Source organism: Cornus florida, unplaced genomic scaffold (genome assembly GCF_030987335.1).
Source record: "Cornus florida cultivar Cherokee Brave unplaced genomic scaffold, ASM3098733v1 CherokeeBrave_3.0.0_Hap2_Chr06, whole genome shotgun sequence".
NCBI lineage: Eukaryota > Viridiplantae > Streptophyta > Magnoliopsida > Cornales > Cornaceae > Cornus > Cornus florida.
Window position 1 is genome coordinate 103,656,836 of NW_026775576.1, and position 15,014 is coordinate 103,671,849.

At 34.2% G+C, this 15,014-nt stretch overlaps 2 protein-coding genes across 3 annotated transcripts; one reads left to right on the top strand and one right to left on the bottom strand.

The window, feature by feature from the left end:
- Positions 1-439: 439 nt before the first annotated feature.
- Positions 440-2,612, top strand: LOC132313538 (two-component response regulator ORR9-like). The gene is made up of 5 exons (XM_059812343.1): positions 440-1,076; positions 1,194-1,297; positions 1,435-1,512; positions 1,913-1,983; positions 2,088-2,612. Exons 1-5 carry the CDS (start codon positions 971-973, stop codon positions 2,359-2,361), a joined length of 633 nt encoding a protein of 210 aa, XP_059668326.1. The 5' UTR covers positions 440-970; the 3' UTR covers positions 2,362-2,612.
- A 1,388-nt stretch (positions 2,613-4,000) lies between these two features.
- On the bottom strand, positions 4,001-14,594 carry LOC132313539 (cystathionine beta-lyase, chloroplastic). 2 transcript variants are annotated; one of them, XM_059812345.1, is made up of 13 exons: positions 14,423-14,594; positions 13,707-13,875; positions 13,514-13,626; positions 10,867-10,937; positions 10,666-10,757; positions 10,208-10,295; positions 10,007-10,118; positions 8,331-8,427; positions 8,145-8,226; positions 7,434-7,551; positions 6,125-6,232; positions 5,928-6,030; positions 4,001-4,395 (listed from the first exon to the last, which is right to left on the bottom strand). In XM_059812345.1, the coding sequence occupies exons 1-13, from the start codon at positions 14,483-14,485 to the stop codon at positions 4,211-4,213; spliced, it is 1,401 nt and encodes a 466-aa protein (XP_059668328.1). In that variant the 5' UTR covers positions 14,486-14,594; the 3' UTR covers positions 4,001-4,210. The 2 variants fall into 2 exon arrangements, with proteins under 2 accessions (XP_059668328.1, XP_059668329.1); XM_059812346.1 differs by lacking the exon at positions 14,423-14,594 and adding an exon at positions 13,983-14,104.
- Positions 14,595-15,014: the final 420 nt, after the last annotated feature.

The window sequence follows — 15,014 nt, forward strand, 5'->3', positions numbered from 1 at the left end:
ATCAAAAAATAAAAAAAAAAAAATTTTTAAAAAATATTTTACGTCCAAACAAATAGAATCTTAATATAAATGTTTTTTAATTTTAACATGTTACTGTCAATTTTTTAAACCAAAAAATGATAATTTGTTATTGCGAAATTTTCCTTCTATGATACTTCGTAAAATACATTTATCATCAATAATTCAATATTCATATTTAACCCAACTTAACAAAATATTATATATATATATATATATATATATATATATATAAAGGGACGAATGGGAATGTATGCATGTGAAATGAGAAGATGGGATATGATGGAGCATTGAATGGGGGCATCGGAAGCAAATCTTAAAAGGGAATCAAAAGAAATTGCCCTCTCTTTGCGCCACTCCCCCACCTGCTCAAGATATGGTAAGCGCACATGATTTCACACCAGGGAAAAGGCAGCATTGCTGACATCACCTGTATCTCTTGGGAGGATTTTTGTGGGTCCCATTCTCTTCTCAACCCAACCCAACCATCCTCCTTTTGCTTGCATCCCAATTTAAACCTCTTCTTCCTCTATATATGTTACTATGTTTTTCTCTCTTGTATATATATATATATATATAGATATATAAATAAAAACCCAACTCAAGAATCAATACAATACAATATTGTGAACCAACTTGTAGATTTATTTATATTCTTTATTTGTTGGTTCTTTCTCTCTTTCTTTACTAATTTTTAATACTGTGCATTGCTTGCCTTGTAATTCAAAATCAACTTGGAAATTTTGGGAAATCTTTGGGTGAAATCTGGTCAGATCTTGCTTTGTGGGTTGTGTATTTTGGTGGGTCTTATTTCAACACAAAGCTCATCTTCATAAAATTCTCAATATCCATCAACAAGAAATTAAGGAACACCAATACAAGCAGCAGCAGCAGCAGCAAACCACCACTTCTTCTTTGTTTCCTCTTTGATCTTCAATTCTGAGCTGGTGCAATGGGCATGGCCACAACAGAGTCACAGTTTCATGTCTTGGCTGTTGATGATAGCCTCATAGACAGAAAACTCATTGAGAGGCTCCTCAAGACCTCATCCTATCAAGGTACTTTCTTGGTTACCAAACACACAAACAAAAACAGAGCCTTTTTCATATGGCTCTTTTTTTAAAAAATAACCGTATCATGGTTCTGATTGTTATAGCCATTGGTTTTCATTTCAGTCACTACAGTGGATTCTGGTAGTAAGGCTTTAGAATTTCTTGGTTTGCATGAAGATTACCAAAGCAGCCCAGATCAACCTTCTGTTTCTCCAAACAATAATCAGGTATTTGTTTTTCTTTCTTTTCTTATATATATATATATATATATATATTGTTGTTTCTATTTCAATGCTGAGAATTTTCAAGCGTTCTTGGAAATTTCTAGTGATTTTACTCTTTTTGGGTACCTGTGATTTAGCAGGATGTGGAAGTGAATTTGATTATTACAGACTACTGTATGCCTGGAATGACAGGGTATGATTTACTCAAGAAAATTAAGGTATGATTTGGTTTAAATATTCCTTTTGTTTTTTTCTTCTACCTGTGATATATTCTTCCCTTTCTCCCAAATCTTTCCCACATCATTTTCCTTTCCTGGAAAATATGCCCATGACAGAATTTTTCATACCCCATTCTACCATTCCTTATCAACATAGTTTTAAAGGTTGCTTACATGGCTATTTTTCTCACCATCCATTTGAGATGATTGAGAATCTCTAGAAAAAAAATTTCAACCACTTCCATCCAAAACATGATTGAGATTGTGAAACCACCTTTTCTATTTCTTTTCTTCTTTTAATTTATATTTAAGAAATTTTAATTAAGGATATTTAGAAGAAATTTTCCATGAAAACCAATAATAAATTTATAAATTAATTGGGAATTTATTTATTTTACAGGAATCATCATCTCTAAGAGACATACCAGTGGTGATAATGTCATCTGAGAATGTTCCTTCAAGGATAAACAGGTAAGAAAAAAAAATCTTTATCTGAAGAATGTTTGGAATCTGGGAAAATTTGATGATTTTTTAGGTGAATTGATTCGATTATTAATTGTTGATCACATTGACAGATGCTTAGAAGAAGGAGCAGAAGAATTTTTTCTGAAACCTGTGAGATTATCTGATGTGAATAAGCTTAGACCCCATATGATGAAAACCAAATTTAAGGATCATCAGAAGCCAGAAAACCAAGAATCTGAAGAAGAACAAGAAGCAGCAGAAACACCACAAGTTCAATCACCACCATCACAACAACAATCCAACAATAACAAGAGGAAGGCCATGGAAGAAGGGCTTTCACCAGACAGAACAAGACCTAGATACAGTGGTCTCACTGTAGTCTAATCAATCATGCCAAATATATAGTTTTTTTTTTCTTTTTTTTTTTTGAACAATGAGAATTATGATAACCCTTTGTTTTTTCTTTTGACCTTTTCTTTGGGTTAATAGTTTTGATTGTTCTTGGTTAATAGAAAGATCAAGACTCAGAGAGATTCATCGTCAAGATGAGAGATCTGTAAACATTTTACATGAAAATTATTCCACTCTAATTTTGTTTTGCTGATTTTAGTTATATGAAGGAAGAAAGTGACTTATCACTGGCTGTCGTAGATCAATTAATCGAGATTAGCTCAACATTAACCAATAAAGTTTACCCCCCGTCTAATGAAAACCAGATACATTGACTGTGATTGTCAGGCATTTGATGACTTTCAATCATTCCCAAGGGATAAAGAAGAAATTATTTACATGGATTATCTTATTTATATTATTTGTTGTGTAATGATTCTTATTTTGGGAATTAGCAAATAATGTAGTTTAGTGATATTTTTTCTCTTTAAGGAGTTTCAAGTCTTTCAAATTATTTGTTGAAAAAATAAAAATCTCACTTTGTGTTTTCTCCGGCTAGACTAGAACATTAATTTTCAGCTAGTACTAAATTTTCAAGTGAAATGTTAAAATGCATTATCATGTTTTCATTTGCCTAAAGCTTTTCACTTTGTGATTTCCACTCATAATTTTATTTTATTTTTATTATTATTATTTTTTTAAGTTCAGCATTTATCCGGATGTAGATGTAGGAGCGTTTGTAAAACGAGATACAAATGTTGATGTGACATTATTTATTGGCCAATTAATATTTAGATTGCACATCTTATAGGAGATGTCTGTAATGATGTGACATCATGTGTATCATTTAATAAGTTTTTAAATAACATATTTTATACCAAAAGATTCAGACTAACAACCATAATTTAATCAAATCCTTATTCGCTGAAGTTTTATTTTTTTTTTGGACTAACCCAAGTTTTGGCTGGGCCAGTCATTAGTAGTATCAGATCTTATTTTTTTAAGAGTAATTAATGGTTGGAATCCACCAATTAAAAAAAAATAATAAAAAAAATAAGTTTTAGCCCATGCCCACACTTTAGATCGAAGAAAAGGAAAATATTCTATTTTCCCCTCTCCTTCCATTCATTTTTTTCTTCCTTCCTATGTTCCTATATCAGGGATTAAAAGTCTAATTCTACCTTTGAACGTTTGTGTTTGGAGTGACTTTAGTAGTTTAATTGGGCCATAACTTTCAACTGTATTGAATTGACTTTGGGCCTAACCGAGTCATATTCACTATAAACATTTTGCATATGGCTGATCTAAACAGAAGGATACTCAGCTTTGAAGTTTTGGGTAGAATCTTCGATATTCATGTTGAGCTAAGCCAAATCCCTTAGACCAACTTTGAATTAATGGGAGTTCCAAATGTTGAACCCTGGTCTCCTACCATGCGTGTCATTTTATCATGTACAATTATGTGCCACTACATCACATACGCAACAACTATGTTACACCTAACACAACAGAAAACATTAATTTTGTGGTAGAATAAATGACTAACAAGACCTTGCCACAGCTTCTTAAATTAATCTTCCTATGCCTCGGATTTTTTATTTATTTTTCTGTGCCGAGGAAAAATATCTTAATATATTTTCAGACAAAGAATGAATCTCAGAATTCATTATGTGAGCTGAAACAAATTCAAAATCCAAACTTGATTTGGGCTGCAAATATTCACTCTCTCAGAACACTTGACTAATAACTATCAAATTTTCATATGACCAACCCATTCACATTTCAAGTCACTGCAAGATTGCTATCTTAATAAAGTAAAAACTGCCCTCAGGGTCAGTCATCTTCAAGCACTTGCACAGGGCCCAGTGCTAAACGCATTGTTTAAATCAGCAATCAGGTCATTCACATCTTCAATTCCCACAGAAATACGAACAAGATCCTCAGTTAGACCTCTGGCCTCGCGCACTGCAGCAGGTATGCTTGCATGGGACATAAAGCAGGGCATGCTTATGAGAGACTTTACACTCCCTGGCATTAAAGCACAATCACATCGTGAGTGCAAGTAAAAAAATTACTTTATCCTTAGCATCATAGAGAAGAATGCATTATCCAAATCGGCCACATGACATTCTTTTCTATGATAATGCAATAGAATTCCAGCATAAGATATGTTCCACTTTCTATCTGTTACTACTATAAGAAACATCGTTATCTCATCAAACCATCATTCTTGAAATAAATCACAAGCTTAAACCCAACTTGGGCCTCAATCTTAAACCATATCACCACACATGGCTGGTGGTACACTAGATCCAGCTAAAAAGGATACAAAAGCAACAAAAAGAGTGAAAAAGAAAGAAAAATAAAAAAACAATGTTAAGATAATTCAAATTCCTGGTTGGAATTTGACTACGAACTCTACAGCAAGGAATTGATCAAGAGAACTTCAAGATATACCAAAAAAGGTAAGGGATTTCTCTCATTAACAGATTTTAGGAAAGGGTAGTGCAACTGTATTGGAATTTAAAAAATCTTCTTTTATTTATACCCTCTTCTACATAATTAGGGAGCCTAACTATTTACTTTCTCTGAATTGCAAGGGCACCTAAAAAATTGCATTCAGGGCAATTATTACCAAATGAAACCTGACCTTAAAACTTTAGAACTTCAAAGATGTATTATTAATGTGACACAAAAATGATGGAAAATTACACCAAGGCCTACTTGAAAAGCGACCTATTTTCAGTCAAAAAATAGGTTTGTATCCAATTTGCCTCTCCCAGAGCCTCGATTGAGGGGGACCACACTGGATAATGACCCATATCTTTTGTATAAATTCTTATCTTGAATGGATTACGTAACCAGATGGTAGTTGATGAGGTTTTTATTTGTTTATTTTCAGAAATTTTTTATAGTACTTCAATTACTGCCAATCCGAAGCCAGCCCCAACCAAACCCATTTTTCAACCAGATCTTCAACCTGAACTTCTCAACCAGAGCTGACATATTTGAAAGTTGTTGAATAAGGTTTTATCTAAAGGTTTCATAACCTTGAGTTGAACATGGACTGACCACTTCACCAGCCCGTGTTACACTCTTATTCCAATTTTAGATATAAAGAAATGAATATCTGACACTTCCATCAGTCATGGAAATGGAAGTTACATGTTTTGTTTCACGTTTTATTTATTTGATTTCACTAAGAAATTTTAGGTGAATCTTTTTTTTTTTTTGATAAGCAGAAATTTTAGGTGAATCTTGTCGCACATTATGTGATAAACCATCTAAGTACTTGCTGTTTGAAAGTTAAGCACAAAACAAACTAATTTAAAAACTTTAATCAACCTTTTCTGTACATCCAGTCTATGATATCATAAAACATTATAATGTTTCTCCATGTGATCAAATTAGCTTCCTCATCAACAATTTATACATGTATAAGTATAATTATCATACCTCTAGGCTCTAATAGAAACTCTTAATCAAATAAAAGATTTCCAGTTCGATAGTAGAGAAAATTTCAGCAAACATGCATGAAATTGAGTGGGAAGAACAATTACCAAAACTGACAGTTATGCTGAAGTACTTGGTAGTCTCAACAATATGTTTCGATAGTGCCAATGACCCTGTCAAGAAACTAAGTACGGATCCTGCACCCTTTGCCTGCAATATATAAATCATGAGAGTTTTAAAATTGAAAGAGCGGAGAGGTAGTTGACTTTGACCATTAATCTCAAAGCTCCATCCAAATCAGAACCTGAGAATAGTGCAACTTGCGTCCAGGATGACCAGGAAGACCGGCATAATTAACCTTCTTCACCAGCGGATGGGATGAGAGAAATTCAGCAATCTTTTGTGCATTCTCCTGCCAAAAGTCAACGCATTTCTTTTCAAATACGTTCATAATTACTTTGGAAATTAGCATTCACACATCAAATATACCTTTAGAGGAAATTAGCGAAGATCAACTACATCATTAACAAGGTTCTACATAGTACATGCTGAACGACGCGGACTGACTTGGCCAGGTTGTAATAAACATGGCAGGAGTTGAGTCCCTTATGATCCGATATGTCATTGTGAATATAATTCACCGTTGACTCGATAGAGAATTGAGATGACTTGGCTGAGTCGCTACAACGTTGGCAATGACAGTGTAGAGACTCGAGGTCCCTCGGTCAAGTTGTTCCAATATCAGCCGATGTATAGAAACTCGGCCCAGTTGGCTCTTTAAGCTGACTGACATGTTCGACCTTATTTTTCAACCTCTCTCTCTATAACAGCCCTCTGCTAGCTTTGAACTCAACCTAAACCTTAGATTTGGGAATTAAACCTCAAAAATACACAAGAACTTGAACTAGATCTTGGATCAAACCACTCCAACTTTTCAACTAAGCAGTAATTTTTTTGGTTTTAACTTTTGTTCTTTGTTTTCCTTTTCACCCAAATCTGATATGGAAGTGTCATTTGATGAAAAATTTATTTATATTTTTAACGTATATCTTGCAATGGATCTCCCAATCAACCAATTTTTTAATTATTTTTTAATTTTCTTCAAAGGGACAAGTGTTTAGCACTCACATTCTCATACAATCATGTAAATACTAATTTCCTAGTTTTAATCTGGTTTTATTTGGTACTTCTAACTATTTCAAAACAGAAATGCAAATCTTAATATGGATGTGTGGTAAGAAAAAAAAAATAGAAATGAAAATATTCATGGGATAGTGAATTAGCATCTATTGGACATAAGAAACGACCAATAATGAAAGATATGACGGTATGTAGTGAGTCTTTACACATAGTGACATCATCTCTTTTTCATATTATTTGCCTTTATTCATTTATTTAGCTACTATTGACTAAAAACCCAGATGATTCATAAATCACTGGATACTAACTGAGGCATATAGATTGATGCTTTCACAGTTGGACAGTTCGGGAACCATCACCAGGTTTTGATTGAGTAAATAAGAATATCACAGAAATACCAGTGATATGTGTTAATGCAAAGACCCAAAGAATAAATATAAACATTCAACTAAACAAGGTTTTGGGAGTAGCACCTGTTGCTTCTCAACACGTAAAGCCATAGTCTTAATGCCTCGCAAAGCAAGCCAACAGTCAAATGGAGCTAACCCAGAGCCTTCTGCATTTTGCAGGAAATACAAGTCTTTTGCCAAGCTGATGAACAAAAGAAATGCAATAAAAAATGTTAATTACAAATGATATGGTTCGAATGAACAGAAGAAGGTATTGCAGTAGGGATCCTAGCTTTGAACCCTACATGTAAGTAACAAATATATGTGACCATGTGTATCCATGATTATTGAAATTATTTACAATAATACTTGTTTGGACATCCACTTGAAGTCTGAAGTGCACCAAATAAGTCATCAAGAACAAACACGGCAAATACGACAACGAACCTGTTGGCATAAAATGCCAACCATTCAAAATCAATGTAAAATTTAAGCAACATCAATAATAAATAATTTGTTAGACAAAATTATATGCATTCCCAGTTTTCTTTGCATTCCAAAAATCAATCTTGTAGTAGTGGTTACTTTAATTATTACTATTACTCAAAACATTTATTAATGGTTATTACATTATTTCTATTACTTTATCGATGCTGATTGTGATGATGAGGATAAAAAAAACTTGGTAATGACGTCTCCAACCACAGAACATTTAGAAACTTATCGTTAGTGGTGGCCGATGCATTATGTGATATATTGAACAAATGGAAACATTGTCTTGAAAAGACGTACGACCTTTCCCCTTTCACAGCAAGCACACCTGCCATGATGTCACTATGTCCAGCTATAAATTTTGTAGCAGAGTGCATCACAATGTCTGAAAAAGAGATGGAATAATCAAAAATGACTACAACAATTGAAGGAGAATACTGCAGAATTTGTAAGATCTAAAATCTACATCACCATGGACTTTGTTTATACCTGCTCCAAGTTCCAAAGGTTGAGACAGTACAGGAGACATAATGCTATTGTCCACCAACAGAAGAGCACCATGAGAATGAGCCATCTCTGCTATTTTCTGAAATGGAGGTAAGCATGAAAAAGAATATTCTAATTAAAAATAAATAAATTTTGTACCTTCCTACACTAGTAATAATTTCATGGGGAAAAAATATGCATCAAGGGCATCCAACTATATAAAGATCAAGGAACATTTTCCCTCTTTCCTTGTACATTAAATCTGTTATGATTTAAAGCATTATCATTAATGACACGAACACAAGGGGAAGAGAGAGAGAGTTGTGAAGAAATTTTTTTTTACAAAGGTCAACCAAAAAAGGCTATATAGCCCTCTACAGCAACTAAAAAGAGGGTCTTTCCCTCAACAGAAACTAAAAAGAGATGTCAACCAAAAAACATAGAGTGTGGCCAGAGAGATCATCTAGAAATACAAATCCTCCACTTGTCGCCAAAGAAATAGGATCCTAAATGTACAACAAGAATTCTCAGAGAAACAGCAGTAATCCAAATGTCTACTTTGCATACAACCCTTGACAATCTACTTTAGGTGAAGTGCACCATAAGAGTTTGTCAATATGTTTACTTATCACTTATCAGTGAAAACCACAAGCAGACAATTTGGATGTAACAATTTCATAGCAGACTTAGCAGTAGTAAGGATTAAGAAACCAAGAAAATGCATGCAAGGGTTAAGATACCAAGGTAAGATAGAATAATCAAAGACCCACAAGACTGACCAAGTTACATTAAGAATACATCTGATGAGTTAAAGTCAATTACAAATAATAAACCGGTAAGTCTCAAGAAACAAAGAAGAGACTAAATGCCCAGCAATTGTACGTGTGTGTTTGTGTGTGTGTGTGTGTGAGAGAGAGAGAGAGAGAGAAAGAGAGAGAGGAATATCTAAACAAAATTGGGAAGGGGAGCGATACAATTGAGTTCTGCCAAAATAGATATAACCATTTCCACTCAAGGCAAAAGAAAGCAACCATGACTGTAATCAGGATGCTGAAATTAGCAATGCATTTATATATTTAAGGATAAGCTGGTTATTAACTTCCACAAGGTTTACAAATTCCTAGCAATGGCTAGTAGGGACTACTTCCATACATGAAGTGGTAAAATATTTACTCATTAAAAAAGAAAATATATGTAACAAACAACCATACACTTTTGTAATGCGTGGGTGCTCATGAAGAATTTAGGTGTTGTTTAACAACCCAATTCATCACTTAATCTGAATGAATTGAGTGTTTATCCAATTAAGTACATTTAATAATGCAATTTAGATATCACTAAAAAAAAGTGATACTTAAAATGAGGTAAAATTTTAAGTGACAATGCCTTCACTTTTCACTAAATGCTGAACATTTCAATTCCAAAAAAGTATCAAGAAAATTCTCAACTTACAATTACCGCTTAAAACTTCAGCACTTAAATTCAGCTCTTAAAATTTTTGAGTACTTAATTTTCTGTTTCATAAAACAGCAACTTATTCCTTACATGCATAAGAAGCTTCATGCCATGAACACAGAAGTTTCCTGCTACCCTATATGTGTGCTTTTAAAAATAATGTCAATTTACATCCCATAGCTGTTATAAATTTAACATTGTGATTTTAAATAAAACTGGCTTACACGAATATCAGAAATTTGTTGCCGTGGGTTAGTTGGACTCTCCAGCCAGACAAGCTTTGTCCAGGGGCCAATTGCAGATGCGACCTCATCTAAGTCTGTTGTATTCACTCGCCTGTACATTGTAAACGAAATTATCTCAGTTTTTCTTGCAGCAAAATTTTTGTATCTCTATTTAGTAAACAGAAAAGAACCGATACTAACTTAACCACAATTCCTTTCTTTGGAATTACTTGGGACAGCAATCGATCAGAGCCACCATATATGTCATCTCCAGCAACAATTTCCTCACCTGTTAAGACACCTTACCAATTAATGTAAAACATAAAATACAGTTTATAGAGCTGGCTATTGGAAAGCAATAAAGAAGGCTAAGAAAAATTTTGTGTTACAGATAATGTAGTGAAAAATCTGAAAACAATATAAGTAATGAACTGGGCAAAGACTTCACGGCCTCAATCAACCATGGTGCCAGCTCATATGCAAGTTTGTTACAGAATATACCCCATCCTGGAGATTGGCATACCACACCTATGGGTTTTTCCCAGGAATCCGGACAGTTTGAACCACAGATAATATGAACATAGTACAACTACACACAAGCATATATAAATGTTCACACGTATGTATGTATAATGAAGAGAGAGGGAATAAAAAGGCACCAGTTCCAACAAGATGAGAGACAGCAGCTAAAGCAGCCATTCCACTAGTAAAGCAAAATGCTCGATCTGCTTTATCAAGCTTTGCCAGGAGACTGAGAATATGCAAGGAGAATAATGATTACAGGAGGAAGAACAGAGCAAAGGTGTTCAAAAATAAATATAAACCAACTGAATTAGGAACTAGAACAAGAAAAATCAGACCTTTCTAGCGCGTCACGGGTGGGATTCCCACTTCTAGTATAATCATAAGGGCCATTTTGAGTGGCCGAAGGCTGCAGAACAGAAAATGAAAAGACATGAAGTGAGATGCAAAAGTTAGCATGTCACATAACTTAGACACCAAACTAAATAATCTCGCATGAGATAGCTTAGACATACACACTAAACCATATATCATGTGATACATAATTATCTCGCAGAAGACACAAAAATATTCAGGAACCAAATTGGAAGATCTCTCTCTCTCTCTCTTATTAGCAAGAACCTCAAACTATATCACTACATGAGATAGTTTACATACATACAAGCCATATATCATGTGGTACATGACAAAAAAATATTCAGAATCAATTGAAAGACCTCTCCCCCTCTCCCAAATTTTCTCTTATACCCCTTCTTTCTTCTCTATCTTCCTTTAATCCTTTCCATTCTAGTCTTCTCTATCCCCTTCTTTTTTCTCTACTCTTTGATCTCTCTTTCTTCTTCACTTATCTCTCTCTCCAAAAATGTCAAGTTGTTTTCTTTTTTTAAATTCTTCTCTTCTTCTTTCATTACTTCAAAATATAAACTTGATTACCCAGTGTTGGCCCTGGGCAACATACTGGGAGGGGAGACAAAGCTAAACTGTGGGATTATTTTGTACAAAGTGGTTGCTCTCATATTTGAATCCAGTCCTCACATTCATCCATCCAAACTTTCACTAACTCCTCAATCACTAATAATATAAAACAAAGAAGTAACTCCAATAAAGTGCTAGATAGCATTTTCTTTTATTTCCTTTCTTTTTTTTTTCCCCTTTTCGGGGGGAGGTAATGAGCCTTCACACATTAGAAGCCCATTTAAAGAAACACTTTGTGTAACTTGTGTTTAGCGACAACAAGTAGATAAGCTTCAATGGAAGCCATCTACCAGAAGTCCATTATTGGTGAAGTTTTTTTCTTTCAGTTCTTACTAAACGGAGTAGCATATCTATCTTGTACCCATTTTATATTACACTAACAATATAAACTCGTTTTGGTGGTGATGGATCACAAAGCTAAGAAATATAGGCCCCATTCTCCACCAAGCAGTCTTCCTTCTTTCTTGCTGGTCTCTTTTTCCCTTCTTATTTTAAGGCTCGATTGGCCTTCCTTTTCTTTCCAACCATACTTCTCTCTCTCTCTATCTCTCTAGATATATATATATATATATACAGAGAGAGAGAGAGATATAGATGTGTATGCACATATATTGCATGGGACACGAGGTCATATTATCTAAAAAGAACCGGATACGAGTTCATAGTAAAGGAATATATATTCAGAGAATGGAATCTATGAATATGTTGAGGAAGTATCTAACACAAATTCATGAGTATTCGAGGGGGGTAAGTATCTTACACGAACTTGATACAAATATGTCCCTATAAATAAGTATCCATGTTTCATAAGTCCTAGGAGGTTATTCTATCTAATATATTAATTCAATTGAAAGTCCAAAGTTCGTTGAGGTCTCATCTTACATTTACCTTAGCCACATGATTGAGCTTAATAAATTTCTTTGTACAATCTTTGATGTCATTTCATCATCATCATCTTCAGTTGTAGACCTATTGAATCATGAACATCAACTACAAGCCAGTTTTAAATAGGAACTTGTCAACTTGATATCTGACAAATATTTGTATACCTTTATCGAAGATGGGACACTTGGGGGTCCTCCCTTCGCATCCAACAATCTGCTTAAATTGACAGGCACGCTCCTCAAGGACAACCCTGAAAAATTTGAGTTTTAAGTTTCGCAGTACTTATACAAATTGAAGTGGATCCAGAGACACGAAAACTTCCTCTCTTACGAATAAGCCTCAATTGCAGCGAGAGACCGTTGTCCTGGGGTTGATGTCCACTTTTTCTGTCAATGACCTCCTCTCCTATGGTGGATAGGGCTCGACGACAAGCTAAGCCCGGAATCGTGGGGTTGACGTCCATTCTCAAGGCCCTTGAAGGACCAACAATCCTCAAGGATGACTCAAAGGTGCCATTTGAATCCCCTAAATTGGGAGCAAGGTTCAGGAAACATTCCAGTGGGTTGGCAGGATGCCAGAGACAAGTGGTTGAGTAGCTGGATCTCATTGAGAAATTGGGTTATCATAGATATGACCTCATTGACCCTCTAGAGGAGCATTTTTCCCACCAAGAACCCTAGCCATCTTAGCACATTTTATGTTGCACAAGCTTTAACCTAACCGAATTAAATGCGCTCTCCTAAGCTGAATGATCGGGAGTGCAAAGCCACCCAGGACTAGTATGTTTGTCTGAAATAATCTGATCCCATTGGATTGTCAACAATTCGGTCAACTTATACCCGACATTCCTTGTTTGTCCTAAAGGTCTTTACCCACTAATGATCCCCTATATAAACCCAAAGAAAGAGGAGTACCTTTATGAACTTCCAAATACCAGTGCATTAACTTTAAGTGAAAATCACTCTTGCCTCAAAGTAAGGAAAATGTCCTTACTAAAATATATGCATTGTTATCTCACGTTCAGTGTCTACATTTTTTTATTTTTTATATAGTTGTATAGTTACACAGTTAACATATATCACAATCATCAATTGTAGGGTATGTAAAACAGGTATATAAACTTACCTGCTTGAACGTGGCTGTTTGATATAAAGGTACACTCACAGCATCATAAGGATCAAACTTGTTCTCAAAATTCATCACCATTGTCGAAACACTTGGCTCTTTAAGCTCCATTTCTGCAATGAATTAACCATATTAACACACATAATTACAAATAAGAGCCTATTAATTCAATATCATTCCCAAAGTAACAAACCATCCACGCATTCAACAACACTGTCAACCAAAGCCGAAGTGGTCACATCCATCTCTTTGTCTCTAGAGCAGTTCAATTCAAAGTTCTTAGCAAATAATGAGAGACTCCCCTTAGTAATCAATGTGTTTCTGCACCCAAAACTCGCTGGGAAATTCCCAGTTATAGAACCCTAAAAATTAATAAAATCCAATTAGAAACAAATATCAACCCACAATTTGGTTGAAGAAAATAAAACAAAAAACATCAAATGTTTCCAGAAACAGAAACAAATCCTACCCCTCCGTTTGGTTGCCGAGAAAAACATACGAAAATAAAAGACAAAAAGAGCAAGAAAATCAATATGTTGCTTCTTACTGTTTCGGCTTTCCCAAAACAAGAAAAACCCAACGAATGAATTGGTTGAAAACCCAAATACGTCAAGTAGTTGTATCAGGCTCAATTTAAGTGTCATTTTCTCAGAAAACCCCAGATTTTAATTTAAGCGAAAAAAAAAAAAAAAAAAGTTTCAAATTTTCGTTTTTTTCCTTCGAACATTGTATCAAAAAACAAATAAAACACATATCATTTTCCCAGATATTCCCATTTTAATTTATGAAATAATAAAAAATAAAAAATAAAAACTAAAGTTTGAATTTTTTTCCCTTTCCTTCGAACGTTATATCAGAAAACAAATATATATATATACAGAGAGAGAAAGATAGAGTGTATGTACTTACATGGTCCGTGAGATCAGTTGGGATACAAGTAAAGAATGACCTGAGAGATAGAGAAGAAGCCATTGCTGAAATTTTCTACAGCAGGCGATGCAGAGGTGAGAGAGAAATCGCCGTCGTCAAAGTTGAATATATGAGGCCCCGTATATATAGAAGGAATTATGGTGCGAAATTTAGGAAAGAGAGTGTTGGCAAAGTGGATTTGTCAGATTCTATCTCTACAGATCACACTTGACTGTTTCACTAAACACACGTGTGATTTGTTTTTTAAAAAATAAATAAATAATTTATTACACCGTATTTATGATAAATAAAATTTTGGGGGAAATTATTTATTTTTATTTTTTATTTTGATTTATTGGGCGTTTTTATATTGCGGATATTTATTTTATTTAATTTGACTATTTATGTGATTTGTTGTACCTATTTAATATGACTGAATTAAGATAAATAAATAGAAATAGAAAGCCTTTAAATTTTAGATTAGCTTTTTTGGCAGGTGACAAGGCTAATAAGATAAATTATCAAGTATTCTTATTAGACTATCGGTTTTTTCCCTACTCCAATCACTTGTGTCTGATAAGAACTCTAAATT

Bases quoted from the DNA above. Each gene is read 5' to 3' on its own strand.
- LOC132313538 (XM_059812343.1), top strand. From the start codon at position 971: ATGGGCATGGCCACAACAGAGTCACAGTTTCATGTCTTGGCTGTTGAT. The intron at 1,077-1,193 runs GTACTTTCTTGG...TTTTCATTTCAG, and splicing joins CAAGACCTCATCCTATCAAG to TCACTACAGTGGATTCTGGT. The intron at 1,298-1,434 runs GTATTTGTTTTT...GTGATTTAGCAG, and splicing joins TTTCTCCAAACAATAATCAG to GATGTGGAAGTGAATTTGAT.
- LOC132313539 (XM_059812345.1), bottom strand. From the start codon at position 14,485: ATGGCTTCTTCTCTATCTCTCAGGTCATTCTTTACTTGTATCCCAACT. The intron at 13,627-13,706 runs GTTTGTTACTTT...AATTCATTGCAG, and splicing joins TGTTGTTGAATGCGTGGATG to AAATGGAGCTTAAAGAGCCA. The intron at 7,552-8,144 runs GTCGTACGTCTT...TTTGTTCATCAG, and splicing joins CTTGCTGTGAAAGGGGAAAG to CTTGGCAAAAGACTTGTATT.